The sequence below is a fragment of the Pelodiscus sinensis genome, chromosome 3 (assembly GCF_049634645.1).
Source record: "Pelodiscus sinensis isolate JC-2024 chromosome 3, ASM4963464v1, whole genome shotgun sequence".
Taxonomy (NCBI): Eukaryota; Metazoa; Chordata; order Testudines; family Trionychidae; genus Pelodiscus; species Pelodiscus sinensis.
In genome coordinates this window covers 134012619-134027937 of record NC_134713.1, presented here as the reverse complement: position 1 = coordinate 134027937, position 15319 = coordinate 134012619, and the positions used below count along the sequence as shown (strand labels likewise).

The following is a 15319-nucleotide window of genomic DNA, read 5'->3' as shown; positions in this document are numbered from 1 at the left end:
GCTCTATGTAGATCCCAATGTTCTCTTAGATTTCATAATGTAATAAGAGTGTATGTTAATTGTTTTTGTGTGTGTGCGCAGTCATGAATAGTAAACATAGTGATAATTTAAAACTCTGTACGTGCCTCGCTAAACAATAATGGGTGAACTCATCCTGACATCATATTGTAATAGCTTATAATTTCAAATGAGTCCTATGTTTATCATTCCTACATAAACTTTCCCCCACTTCTGTTTAGGGAGAAATGGGCTGGCGTGGTTATCATGTGGTCCTCAGCTTGAGGTGGTAAACTCTGTCACGGGAGAGCGGCTGTCTGCATATCGTTTCAATGGAGTAAATGAGCAACTTCCTACTGTCCTTGTGGTGAAGGAATTTTCCTGGCAGAAAAGAACTGGACTACTACTGGGATTGGAAGAAGCAGAAGGGAGTGTTCTCTGTCTGTATGACCTTGGAATATCGAGAGTCGTTAAAGCAGTTGTTCTTCCAGGAAGGGTATGTACTTTTAATCTAAAAGCAAATCTTCTGTTCTGTGGTATACCATAGAATTCTGTTTGAAAGTAGGTTTTATACTGATGTTTTCAAAAAACAGCTAGAGTATGCAGTGTACATAGTCTTAATATCAGAACTGGAGTTGGAAGGTCCCCGCTGTCTCTTAACTAATGCTGAAAACTTTTTAAAAGAAATTCACATGTGCTACAGAACAAGATACTATAGGTTTCCTAGCTGGTGCATTATTCAGTATGACTTCAAGCTGGTAGGTTTTGCCAGCACTTTGAAGGACAGGACTTAAAAATGACTTTGATTAAATTGGATATTTGGTCTGAAATCAACCAGATGATATTCAGTAAAGACAAGTGTGAAGTACTATATCCAGGAAAGAAAAATCAAATGCAAATTGGGGAATAACTGTCTAGGCAGTAGTACTGCAGAAAAGGATCTGGGGGTTATAGTGGATCATGCATTGAGTATGAGCTAGCAGAGTGATTCCTTTATTAAAAAAAAAAAGGCAGTATAATTCTGGGGCATGTAAAAAGGAGTATTGTATCAAATTGTTTGTGTGACACTGTTGATGCCTCAACTGGAGTGTTGGCACCCAAAACTGGACATGCTGCTTAGGAATGATTTACACTATCACATCCCTAGTAAGGAATGGGGAGGATAAACTTTACCAGGCAAAGAACCCATTAGTTATATAAACCTGTTCTGTTGGAAGTGTAGAGATCTTTTGAGGTGTTCAAGTAACAGTTCCTTCTCCATTGCATTGGCATGTTTCATGCATGGGTACCCATCTCACTGGTTTTGTCTATATTCATAAAGCTTTCACTAGCAGATAGTATACCTGCCATCAATTTTTTTATCATCAGTGCAAACTGTTATTAAAACAATGTAAGTACAACTATGAAAACTTTCTTAATATACACTGGGGTGGGCAAAAATTTTTGATGGGGGACCACTCCGAAGATTTTGGAAAGCAGTCAAAGGCCACACTCTTCCATGATATTAATGGAGGAGGTGCCGGATCTGGGGTGGAGGCTGGGTGTAGAAGGGAGCCTGGGGTAAGGGATTGGGGTGTGGGGTCTGGGAGGGAGTTAGGGTGAAGGAGGCGGTTGGCACCTGTGGCACTGGATTGGGGAGTAGGGAGGGGTTTGGGTTGTGACATAGGGCAGTAGGAGGTTGTGACCTTGGGCAGTGGACTGGGGTGCACAGGTTTCGGTTGTGACCTAGGGCAGGAGTGGGTTATGTCCTGGGAACAGGGGCTAGCATACAGGAGGGAGTACAGGGGTTTGGACATGAGGGGGTTGTGACCTTGGGCAGGAGATAGGAGTGCAGATTCTGGGAGGGGCTGTGGGTTCAGGAGAAGAGCAGAGGGTTTGGGTTGTGGGGTGGAGGGGGGAAGTGTTACTCCTGGGGCCTGGATAATACTCAAATATGGCCTGATAATGAAACCCCAGTCAAAAGAGAACAGATCCGCCCCCTCCCTCAGGGTCTATCACCTGTGAATTAGGCCGATAAAGGAAAACAGACTCTAATTAAAGGTGAAAACAAAAACTGTATTAGGGATTTTATACAGTAGTAAGGAAAAAGCAGTGGAGAAACCTGACGCAAACTAATATCCTTTAACAAAACAGTGCAAGTGAACAGTAAAACCCATAATGTCCCAACTGGACTGCGTGAAAATAATTGGTAAGTTCTACCCCAAATACAAATGGTTACTTTACTCTTCTGGACTGGAGTGGCTGAGCCAGAGGCGTGGTGTTCAAGACCTGCAGCCTTTGGGCTGATTGAGAGCCCTCAGGGAGGAACGCTGGGGAGTCCCTTGCTGGTGGTACAGGAATCCTGAAGAGGATGGCAGGCAGGTGACACTTGTGTGGTTGGAGACAGTGGGTGGGGTACCCTCTTTTATTCCTCTGACTGGCTTGCAGCTGGATCAGATCCCTTGGTGGTCTCAGGAGAGAGAGAGAACACTGCCACTCAGATGGACAACACACCCCATGGCCTGCATCTGGAGAAGCAAATAAAATTTCATGTAGACAAATAATTAATTATTTAATGTGTGTTCAGTCTTTCACTAATTTGCTATACATTTTTATTATTATTATTATATTTAAGCTATTATATTAAGCTTTGTAGCCTGATGTGAGTAAGTTTTGTAATTAATACATTTAACATGATTTAATGCTGGCCGTATTTTATAATAAAACTTAGATTACATTTCAACTTTCATTTTCTGTAATTCATTTTCTCTGTTCTTTCCCATTAACGAACTCTTGAAATTATGGGCTAGGATTCTTAGCTAATAAAAATTGTCATACCTTTTTTGAATTTAGTATAACTGGCATAATTTAACTAACTTGAGATCTCTGGGCCAAGTTGTCAAACTGTTAACACCTAACTTTAATTTAGCATAAAAGTGCATTCTGATTTCATATGAAAAGTAATAATCTTTCCCAGGAAGTGAATTTAAAACCAAATTAGCAAAATAAACAAAAAAGGTGTGCCTAGAGGTATTCAGCTTTTGTAGGAGAGCCTTCTGTGCGTGATTTAGTGAAAAACTGAAAATATTAGAACATCATTCACACTTTAAAAAGTGTTGTAGTGGAATCTAAAACGTGGGCCACATTGATGATACACAGGTTTAGCACATTTAAATGGTTGCTTTGAACATATTTTCACAAACTTTTCCAATCTGCACAGAAGCAGAAGAATAACATTTGGATGCAGTGAGCAGAGGAATATTCCTTTTGTCTGCTTGCTTCTGGAATATGAGTTAGCAATGACATAGGAAAACACGAAACCTCAGGGTGAACTATAGTGGAAAAAAATAGTTTCAGAAGCTCCTACATGGAACAGTGAAGTTGAAACTAGAAAAGTACTAACAATATTATATGTTAAAGCAAAAAAGGATTTTTATTTGCCGCCAGATGTTAAAGAAATAAGCTACATAAAGGGAGGGAAAAACCCCAGAAGTTGCATTTGCAGAAAGGGGGTTCTGCAGTAGGATGTTTGCTATGCTTCTATTCTTTTTATGTCTGCCACCAGGACTGAATCAGTAAGGTTTATAATAGGTTAGGTATCATGCAATTGAGTAGTCATGTAACTGCATGAAATCTTAGCAGATGACTATTCGATAGCCCCGCCTCTGGGGACTATCAGCCAGTATGGATGGCTGCCTGCTGCCCTTCGCTGGTGCCTCTGATACAGAGGCAATGGCATGGGTGGTGGGGTCCAAGCTCTGCGGGATGTTCTGCAGGATGCAGAATAGCCTCGGTCTCTTGGGAGCTCAGTCCCCCTGCAGACCAGGGCTGCTGCCACAAAACAGCCTTTGCCTGTGGCAGGCCCGTGCTCACTGCAGACAGAGGCTGCTTCACTTTACTTTTGAATCTTATGTATAAGTGTGTAATAATTATATTTCTAATATGCCGACTTTTGCCTTGTACTGCATTGCAAAACTTTGTTTAGTTTGCCACATTGCTTAAAAATTAACATACAGTTTTCTTCTAGGTAACTGCTATTGAACCCATAATTAATCATGGGGGAGCCAGTGTCAGCACTCAGCATTTGCACCAGAGTCTGCGATGGCTTTTTGGTGTGGCAGCTGTGGTTACAGATGTTGGTCATATCCTGCTGATTGACCTTTGTTTGGATGATTTGTCATGTAGCCAGAATGAAATCGAGGCATCAGGTAAATTATCATTTTTAGATTTAAACAAATGTCCTGATTGAGTAATGTGCGCTCCATTTTTCCTATTTGATAAAACAAACATCCTTTGTCTTAAAGATCTGTTTGGCTAATATTAGAAGACTACTTGATACTATGAATTCTTAGCTGATGTGCTAATCCATTCTTTGAAAGATAATTTTATTTCTCGGTTCCTAAGGCCTAAACATTTTTAAAAAATGCTGAATTTAGGTTCTTAAATTCTTATGTATAGCCTGTTCTACATTACAAAGTTGGTGTAAGGTTGTCTTTGATTTCAATGGAAGAAGGACCCTTAAATGTATAAATATGATCCTGTACTTAATTTTAAGTAATAGTATTTAAAAACACTTGATTTAAATGAATCTGACTCTGCATGGAAACTTGGGGGAAAGGAGACAAACATTATAAACCATTCTAATTTAAAAATCAAACTTGCATTTGAATGTGTAGAATCTCTCAGTTGCATCCAATGTTCCATTATTACACAGATTTCTTAGTGGCTTCATAGTTTGGGTTAGGGATGTAAAAAAGGTTTATAAACAATAACCCTTTTGGGGGATCTATAGCTGGATGGCACAAGGGAGGGGAAGGATTGTGAGAAGTGCCCCCACAGAGCCCACCACGTGGGGAGGCAGTCAGCTTCCCAGGAGCGGGGCTGGTAACTAGAGCTGATACATTTGCAGGGCAGAAACATTTAACCGTAAGATGATGCTTATTGGTTAAACTCTTACATCCCAAGTTTATATAAATAAATAAATTCTTGTGTTTCAAGGCATAAGTAAACCACTGTCTGACAGCGCCTAGAAAGAAACTTCCACTGTGAACCAGTCTATTTCATAACTGTCTATAATGTGGATTTTTGCACCTTTCTTTAAAGTATCTGAAACAGAGTACTGATCTAGATGGATCACTGGTCTAATCCAGTTAGATAATTCCTGTGATCTTAAAATGAACTTGGAAGTATAAATGTTAATTGAAAATACTGCATAAACTGCATATTTGACACAGAGTAGGGTATTATCTAAGGGTACGTCTAGACTACATGCCTCTGGCGACAGAGGCATGTAGATTAGGCTACCAGACATAGTAAAATGAAGCGGCGATTTAAATGATCGTGGCTTGATTTACATTTACATGGCTGCCGCGCTGAGCCGACAAACAGCTGATCAGCTGTTTGTCGGCTCAGCGCGATAGTCTGGACGCGCGGGTGTCGACATCAAAGGTATTTGTCGACCACCCAGGTAAGCCTCCTGGGATGAGGCTTACCTGGGTGGTCGACAAATACCTTTGATGTCGACACTCGCGCGTCCAGACTATCGCGCTGAGCCGACAAACAGCTGATCAGCTGTTTGTCGGCTCAGCGCGGCAGCCATGTAAATTTAAATGAAGCGGCGATTATTTAAATCGCCGCTTCATTTTACTATGTCTGGTAGCCTAATCTACATGCCTCTGTCGCCAGAGGCATGTAGTCTAGACATACCCTAATACAATAAACGCTGTCATTCAGCCCTGTACCAGCAGCAAAATTCTATAAACGGGAATTTCTAATCCTGGAAAAAGTGTATCTTACGTGGTTGGTGCCAGGATGAGAGGCTCCCTGCCTGGCTTTGTGTGTGGCTCCTTGAAAATGGTGACATGACCCTACCATTCTTAGGTGGTGAAATGGCTACAAGGGGTTTGTAGTGCTGGGATGTGGGCTCTGAGAGGGTATTGAGTGTGGGAGGCGGATTGGTGTGGGGGGTTGAAGCATAGGAGAGGCTTCATGATGCTGGATCTGAGGGTTGCTTACCTCCGGCAGTTCCTTGAAAGCACCAACCTGTCCCTGTTGCTCTTGGTGGAGGCACAGCTAGGTAGCTCTGCATGTTGTCTTTGCCTGTAGGTGCTAGCCTCAGTTCCCAGTGGGCAATGGGGAGGCCTAACTATGCTTACTCCAGAAGCTGAAGGCATAGGTTGCTGTTTGCAGTGAGCTGCCCAATATGAGCCCCCCTGAAGTGGAACCCTGATACGTCTCCTGGGCCCCAACCCTCTGCTCCAAACCCCCTCTCATACTCTAACTTCCTCCTGGGGCCTTCACCCCCTCCCAAGCCCAAACTCCCTTCCTCTTAACACAAATTTTTCACTTACTGGCACTTCTATTCCTCCAACATGCTGGATAAAAAAGCTCTTACTGTATATAGCATAATGCTAAGCTCTTAACATCTATCCTGAAAAAACTGAATAATGTTGTAACATCTTACGTTGTGTGTGTAGACCTAGAAGTGGTCACTGGGATTCCTGCTGAAATTCCACAAGTAAGAGAAGCTGTGACCAGAGAGGGACGACATCTCTGTTTCCAGTTATCAAGCCCATCAGGAACAGCTGTAACAACTCTATGCTACATAAGCAGGAGCAATCAGCTGGTTGTGGGATTTTCAGATGGCTATCTTTCACTGTGGAATATGAAAACCTTAAAGAAGGAGTAAGTGTGCTTTTATGTGTGTGTCAATATCTGGGGTTGGGGAACTCACTTAATTTCACTGAGATGGATTAAATGGGAATGTGCACACGATCCATTCAGTGTTTCAATGCTAAGTGTTGAAATTCTTGAATACAGTGTCAAAACCTTTAGAATCCAGTTCTAGATCAATCTTTGAAAGGTTTTAGTTGGTATTTCCTCTTTCCATTAACTGGTTCCTTTAATTGCTTCATCTGCAAATTAAGGAAATTAAGGAATTTTAGGACTAGAACATGAGAACTGCTTTGTGTAAAATTAAAGTGAAGTAGTTTAATTTTTCACTGTATAAAAGAAATTTAGAAGACACATTGATTTTTATCAAGAACCTCTCTCTTGTGGGTTTCCTTACAAAATTAAAATGTTAATTTCATAACTCTGCTAGCAATATCTCTAACTCCTTAAAATCTTGGATGAGACAGATGAGACCAATGGGACAGACTGAAACAGCCAACAGCTCATGTGTGCCTGAAAAATAGCCTTTCCCACATTCTAGTCTTGACTGAGATTTGAGATGGTTTGATCACTACTCCAGACTCTCATCTGATACAATTAAAGGGATGTAACAATGAAATCTGGATGCTTACAGAGTGGGCCATGGGTTCTAGTTGTATGGATGCGGTTCTGTGTTACATTCTCTTTCTATAGGAATGTGGGTTACATCCTCCCTGTTAGTGTAAGTTCCCTGAAAGCTACACGGCCCTGTAGTTAGCACCTTGCAGGTGCTCAAGGCATCTGCCCAAGGCAGGGAGGAAGGGCTGCTCCAAACTAGCCTGGGCCTGGCCTCCAGTCTTCCAGGGGAGAGACGGCTTAAACCTGGCATCTTTCCCCCGGCCTGAGTGGTCCTTCCCCCTTTCCAACCTAGCCCAGATGGAACGCTCCTGGGTCAGGAGAGGAGCACCTATCCTGCAGCCTCAGCCTCAGAGCTGTCATGGCTAGGAAAGGTGCCTTTCCCTCCCAGCAGGGAGTCATCTTTCCTTGCAGTATCCTTAGAGCACCCTCCTTCACCCCAAATGCTTCAACCCAGCCCCAATCTATAGCTTGCAATCCCAGCTGGAACCTGCACCCCAGACAGAGTCCTTGCACTCCAGCCTTCTGTCCCAGGCTTGAACCCCTTCCCACACTCAAAACCCCTTGACCCTACTCCCACCACATGAATTCTATGTTCACCAACATCACTTCTGTATTGGTGCACTTAACAAAATTCATTCCACTCCATGATGGGAAAAATTAGAGGGAACACTGTTATTGGCTTATAAAATATGTAATTAGTATATAGCATTTATGCTTTTCGGTGTTAATGGATGGGTAATTGGTTTTTCTTTACTGAATAATACTCCCTTGATATAAAGTGGATCCCACATGTTTGCCAAGACCTTGGAGAATAGAACAAGGAGTATGGCAGTCAAACTTGTGGGCAATAGAAACATGGGGAAGGAGACAGCAAATATTCTAGAGTCTATAATTAAAATACAGTATTAGATTTTTGTTTCCTGCAGTTCCCTTTGGCTGGGAAAGACAAAGCGCAGCCCATGGGAACTGCGAGTAGCCATACTTGTGCATGCGCAGGTAAATAAAAATGTCCAGCAGCCTGCTAAGGGCTAACCCTCACAAACTGTGTCCCCTCTCTTGGCTGCTTATTGCCCATACCCGAGTTAGAACAAGTTATTCTGTTGTTGTAGATGTTCAGAGCTGGACATTTCTACTGGATATGTCAATGGAGAGAAAATGCAATGGTGCTACTGCAATGCATTGGATAGATTACAACAGTGGTTCTCTACTGGGGGGTATGAAGAGGTCTTCTGGGGTATGCCAGCTCATCTAGATATTTGCCTAGTGCTTTACAACAGGCTACATAAAAAGCACTGGTGAAGTCAGTGCACATTAAAATGTCATCTAGATAATGACTTGTTTATACTGCTCTATAGGCAGTATAAATATCATTGTTTCTCAACCTGAGATTGTGGGATGGGCATAGTAGGGTTGCAAGTGCAGAGTTGGCATTATGAGGTGGCAGTCGGGGAAACTGCTTTGGGCTCCACTCTAGAGATGTTAAATATTGGTTAATTGAATAGACAATCTCATGGATTCTTATTGGTTACTCAACTATTCTGTAGTCCCTGGGGGTGGGACTGGCAACTATTGCACTCTGGCCCCACTCCTGAGGAGCTCCCTGCCATTCGGTGCTGCTGCTTCTGATACAGAGGCAACAGTGCGAGGTGCCAGGCAGGTGATGGTCTGTGAAGAGAGCCAGTTTAAAAACCAGCTTCCCTTGCAGACCAGTTACCTGTCACCCTGTGCCGTGCTATTGCCTCTAATACAGAGGCAGCAGCACAGGCTGGCAGCAGTCCCTGTCCAACCGAGGGAGGGGACTGTGTTAAGGGAATGTGGATTGGATAAATGGACGGTAAGATGGATAGAAAGATGTCTAGAAGGCCGGGCCCAGCGGGTAGTGATCAATGGCTCGATGTCAGGATGGCGGTCGGTTTCTAGCGGAGTGCCCCAAGGTTCGGTTCTAGGACCGGTTTTGTTCAATATCTTTATTAATGATCTGGATGAGGGGATGGATTGCACCCTCAGCAACTTTGCGGATGACACTAAGCTGGGGGGAGAGGTAGATACGCTTGAGGGCGGAGATAGGGTCCAGAAGGACTTAGACAAATTGGAGGATTGGGCCACAAGAAATCTGCTTAGGTTCAACAAGGACAAGTGTAGAGTCCTGCACTTGGGACGGAAGAATCCCAAGCATAGTTACAAGCTGGGGACCAACCCGTTAAGTAATAGTTCTGCAGAAAAGGACCTGGGGGTTACAGTGGATGAGAAGCTGGATATGAGTCAACAGTGTGCCCTTGTAGCCAAGAAGGCTAATGGCATATTAGGTTGCATTAAGAGGAGCATTGCCAGCAGATCCAGAGATGTCATCATTCCCCTTTATTCAGCTTTGGTGAGGCCACATCTGGAGTATTGTGTCCAGTTCTGGGCCCCCCACTGCAAAAAGGATGTGGACGCATTGGAGAGGGTCCAGCGGAGGGCAACCAAAATGATTAGGGGGCTGGAGCATATGACTTGTGAGGAGAGGCTGAGGGACTTGGGTCTGTTTAGTCTGCAGAAGCGAAGAGTGAGGGGGGATTTGATAGCAGCCTTCAACTTCCTGAAGGGAGGTTCCAAAGAGGATGGAGAGAGGCTGTTCTCAGTAGTGACAGATGGCAGAACAAGGAGCGATGGTCTCAAGTTATGGTGGGAGAGGTCCAGGTTGGATATTAGGAAAAACTATTTCACTAGGAGGGTGGTGAAGCACTGGAATGGGTTACCTAGGGAAGTAGTGGAGTCTCCATCCCTAGAGGTGTTTAAGTCTCGGCTTGACAAAGCCCTGGCTGGGTTGATTTAGTTGGAATTGGTCCTGCCTAGAGCAGGGGGCTGGACTTGATGACCTTCTGAGGTCTCTTTCAGTTCTACGATTCTGTGATTCTATGACCTGGCGCAAGCCAGAACTGAGCTGGGCTGCCTGTCTATCTGGCTCCTAATACACTTTAAATGCAGTGTCACAGCAGGGGTAGGTTCCGGACACGTGAGCCAGGTCTGAGCCCGGGAGCTGGCCAGTCTACTAAAAAATTCATTGGCTGGAAGGGGGGCAGGAAATGTTTGTAGTCTATAGCATTAACTGATAAGCTTTTGCTTATCAATTAATCAGTTAATCGACTACACTATTACATCCCTACTCTGAACCACAGAGGGCCTCACAAAGCTAAGTTACTTGCTTCAGCCCTAGGTGATGGGGCTCAGGTTGAATCCCTGCCACCTGAGACTTAAGTCAGACTCTTGAAAGGGGGTACAATAGTCTGGAATTGTTGAAAACCACTGGATTAGAAGACTCATTGGTGTTGGTCTTTCCAATTCAAGTGAATCTGAGGAAAGATTGAATTTATTTTATATAGATTAAATACATTATATAGCTTTTTTTGAAAACTTCTGGTGTAGGCAAGAGGTAAAAGTCCTAAAAATAGCTCAACTACTTGTTCGCTCTTTTGGCCATTGTTGTGTTTTGAGCAAACTTTTTTCCCCAACTATTCATTTAGGCTGCTCATTTAACTTCAACCACCCAGGTCAAAACACAGGTGTGAGTAGTCCAAATATTTATAATAGTGTACTTATTTACATTACATTTTATTTGTGGTTATATTGCCCAATTGCTTAGCTTCTGAAATTATTAAAAATGTTCTCTAAAATTAAAATAAGTGTGTGTGTGTTTTTTAAGTTAAGTATTTTTGGCATAAGAAAATGTTTTGGCTTTTGAAGTGCGGATTGGAACACTGGGAATGATACATTTCAGAGGTCTAATTTTTTTCCTATTTTGTTTTAGATACCACTTTCAACTAGAAGGTGGGAGGATACCTGTCTATGCTGTTACTTTTCAAGAACCTGAAAATGATCCCCGCAATTGCTGTTACTTATGGGCAGTTCAGTCCACACAAGAAAGGTGAGTGAAGACTGATTTAGAAAACGGAGTGATCTGTTGTCTGTCTGACTTGGAGAGAGTATAAATATGCAACTCTGAACATGCTGTAAATCTTTCCCTGGGCTACTAATTGTAGAATTGATCCCTTAATATTACATTTTTGTTTCTAGCTGAAAGGACACTATGTAGTGTTGTAGCTATGACTCATTTAATAATGAGTCTTGTAATCTTAATCTTTTTTAATCTACTCTACCAATTTGTCAAAAAATGTTTCACTTTGAAAATATAAGTGCACTTAGTTCAACTCTGACAATGGAACCACAACTGCTATCTCTACAGTAGCTGAGAGATAGCAAGACTTTTAAGGATAACTTCAGTATGTCATCTTTTTGGTACAAAATCGGATTGTGTATCTTAATTGTACTCGTAAATATAATTTAAATCATTATAGCACTGGTGATGACTTTACTTATTGTAATTTACAGAATTTGTTAATGGGCCTTGAATAGCTTTCATAGAATCCTGCAAGTACATAGTGACAGAATCTACTGAGTACTGTTGTGGCAAACATCCAGAAGTGTCTTTACTTAGAGCAGATTTCTAGTGTTTGGTTTTGTCTGTCTTTAAGTGTCCCAAGTGATAAGCTGCTGTTCATTATCAAAGGTATTTCATGACCCCTTCTTTCTATCTTTCTTTTATAATGCATAATATACTAGGGGGTAGTGCTCCCTGCTTGCCAACCCCCCTCTCCAGGGGTAGGCAGCCCTAGCTCTCTCCCAGCCGCTGGGGGTGGTTTTGGCCAGATCGAGGCTGGCCTGGCTCTCTCCCCTCCAGCCACTCAGGGGGTTGGGCTGGCCTGAGGCCACGGCTAGTCCAGCCCTCTTCCTCTGGCTGCAAGGGGCAATACCACGTGGCTCCTGTGCACCCCTTGCCTCTTCTTCCCCCACATGAAACATCACCCTCTTTCCCCCGGCTCGTGCGCACCTCTCCTCCCCCATCCTGGATGGCAGAGGAGCGGCATGGTTCAGTTTAAATTCTGGCAGCCCCTGCTCACATAGCAGGTGCCAGAGGGATGCTCAGGGACCAGCATGTGGGAGAGGAGTTAACTGCCGGCCTGTGCAGCGCAGAGCTGACAGCAGGGGGCAAGGCCCAGATGCGGGGTTTAACCTGCAACCTGTGCAGTGCGGAGTCGATAGGGTGTCATGGTGGGGAGGGGACAAAGTAGGGCAGCCACGTGGCCTCTTCCCAGAGCACTGGGGAGGGGGGAAGCTGCATGCTCCAGAAGTCATGCACCTCGTGGCTCCAGCTATCCCAGGCCTCACTAGGCCAGCAGGTCGGAGAATGAGGAAGGCTGCATGGTTTGCAGCTCCCACAAAGCATGAGGAAGGGTGGGCCGTATAGGTGAGGGCAGAGGGAGGGACTGCAGGATGCACAGTGATGCATGATGTCGCTGTCATCCCGCAGTAAAAAACTTTTTAAAATGTAATAAGATAATATATAAACTTCCTTAACTAATTTGTTTAGGTTTTCAGAATGTAGACAAAACAGAAGTAACTACTGTATTTTAGCGAATATAACCCGCGGGTTATATGCGTTTTTTACAAACCCAGTGCGCACGCGCACACACCCTTCCCCGCGCAGGGTATACTCATGTGCGTGGTATACAAAAAATTTTTACTCACCTGGGGGTGAGTGTGGCTGCACAGGAACCAGGTGGTGAGTGCTCCCTCCCCAGGAGGCTTGGCCTTCCTGCAGCTGCGCGGAAAGCTAGGGGGTGAGTGCTCCCCCACCTGGAGGCTGGCTAGGTGTGTCACCCTTCTCCCTTTCCCCCTGGCACAGTTTGAAATACAAGTCTTGTATACCCAGCAGGCTATACTTGTGCGCGGGGTATACAGTTTTTTGGGGGGGCTTTTTTACTCAAATAGCAAAAACTGCAGGGTATATTCGGGTGCAGGGTATATTTGCTAAAATACAGTAACCCTTAATCATTCTTTCTCAAACTCAAAACTTCGTTAGTTTCATAACATTACAAAATACAATCAGAGCATACTCTTGTGATTTTCAGTTTAAATTTAAAGCTCCTTATGTAAAATTTCTCACATTAATATGTCATTGTAAAGAACTGATGCTGGTAGTGTTTTATAGGTAAATGTTAGTGTGATGGGTTCAGCCACAGAGTTCCCCTTGAGGCTGTCACCTGATGTGCCGATAATATCACTGAGCCCTCCTGCCTGCCCTCTGGGTGTCCCACCGCCCTGTGCTGCTGATTCACAATCTTTGGTTTCCTCCCAGGGATGATACAGTAGAGCATCACAGACACTTAAGAGCCACTTAGTCCTGGGAAGGCTCAGTCAAAAAGATTTGACACAGCACCCAGGGGCATAGCTTCGATGAGAGCAAACCCTCAAATGAATCCATCTCACTATGCATACATAAAGTTTCTACAGAGTGAGCTCATAAGTTGTCCACCTCCTTTATCAGTGGAAGAGAGAGATGCACAGGTGTTGTCCTCCACACCTCCTGGGTAACAGTTCTTTACACCGGGTTTATTAATAAACAAAAGTGATTTTATTAAGTATAAAAAGTAGGATTTAAATGGTTACAAGTGATAGTAGACAGATCAAAGTTACTAAGCAAAGTAAAACAAATGCCAGCTAAGCTTAATAGTCAAAGAAACTTACTACATGCAATGTCTTACCCTAACTGTAGTTCTAATAGTATTTTCCCACAAGCTAGGCAGCCTCTTAGATTGGGCCTGATCCATCCCCCTGTTTGGTCTCAGATGTTTCTAGTAGTCATGTTAGGTGCTAACCAGGGATCTCCTGGTGTCTGGCAGCAGCCTCTGTTGTATTCATTTTAAACTTTTCTCACGTTGAGTGGAAAAGTATATCATCCAAAATGGTTTCTAGCATCAGGTGGCCTGGTCACATGTCTTTGTAGAATGACCAACTATAGTCCAAACTCACAGGAGAAGCAAGATCGTTGTTCCAAATACTGGACCATTAACCTCCTTGATGACCTCTAAATAGCCTTCACTTAGCTTGTATTAGTAAACCAGTTTATACTTAATATTGCTAACTTCAAATACAGAAGTGATACATATCCACAAATAGATATACACGTTTAAGGCATTTCAAGCTTTCCTGTGGTAGGTCACACGCAATATTTTGCACACAGTATATTCAAGTTAGGCAAATTTGTATTCAAAAGTATATTTCCATAAAGAACATGAGGGTGCTACATATAGTTGGAACTCTGGAAAATTGTCTACTGAAAATTGAACGGAGGTCCCCAGAGTTAAGCTAAAAACCAGAGTTCCAGAATTCAGTCATGAATTAAATACCAAGTGCCAAAATTTAAAATAGTCAACTTTATCATCTCTTCTGCTACAATTGTCCAAATATGACAAATTGTAATTGGCTGAAAAGTGGGTGGTTTTCCTGTTTATAACAAAAATCCTTTTCCAACATGGTTCTACTTTGCTTGGGCAATAACTATTTATCAGAAATTTCAGGTAGATTTCAAAGGTGCTGCAGTTATACTCAAACTTGTAATTTCTTTCTAGTGAAGGAGATGTTGTGAGTTTGCATCTGCTACAGTTAGCCTTTGGTGACAGAAAACGCTTAGCATCTGGACAAATCATGTATGAGGTAAAGTATTTGTTTATTAAATACAACTCTAATTTGTATTGATCAAAAATTGGAAACAGTAATACTCGCTTTTGTGATTGTGGCTAAAGGTATCATCCCAATGTATTTCTGAATGCACTAATTTCGGGCTGTGGGTTTCATTCATTTCCTTTGTGGGTTGGGTTCTCCCACGTTTAGATGGGATTACTAGGCTGCAGTATCACATGTAACAACTATAAAAACAACTTTAAAAAAAACTAGTAGTAGTCCTGTGGCACCTTGGAGACTAATAAGAATATATGTATAGTATCATGAGCTATACATATATTTGTCTTCGTTCCTAAGGTGCCACAGGACTACTTGTTGTCTCAATATATAAAAACTTTTTTCCTGCAGGATGACAGAGTGACATAATCCCGTCAGCCCCGGGGGGTCAGGGGAGAGGGGAGCCTAAGTGGAAGGCACCCCGTGGGGAAATTCTCCAGGAAACACATCCTCTGGCTGGGGCAGGAGGAGGGGAGCCAGCAGCGCATGCAGCCAT

At 43.1% G+C, this 15319-nt stretch overlaps 1 protein-coding gene across 2 annotated transcripts in view; it reads left to right on the top strand.

Moving 5' to 3' along the window:
- Positions 1-15319, top strand: part of AHCTF1 (AT-hook containing transcription factor 1) — an 86085-nt gene that overhangs the window by 20792 nt on the left and 49974 nt on the right. For both annotated transcript variants that reach the window (XM_075924913.1, XM_075924914.1), the window contains exons 3-7: positions 240-493; positions 4004-4184; positions 6453-6660; positions 11054-11170; positions 14715-14799. In XM_075924913.1, the coding sequence (XP_075781028.1) occupies positions 240-493; positions 4004-4184; positions 6453-6660; positions 11054-11170; positions 14715-14799 (845 nt within the window). The remainder of the gene's footprint in view (positions 1-239; positions 494-4003; positions 4185-6452; positions 6661-11053; positions 11171-14714; positions 14800-15319) is intronic.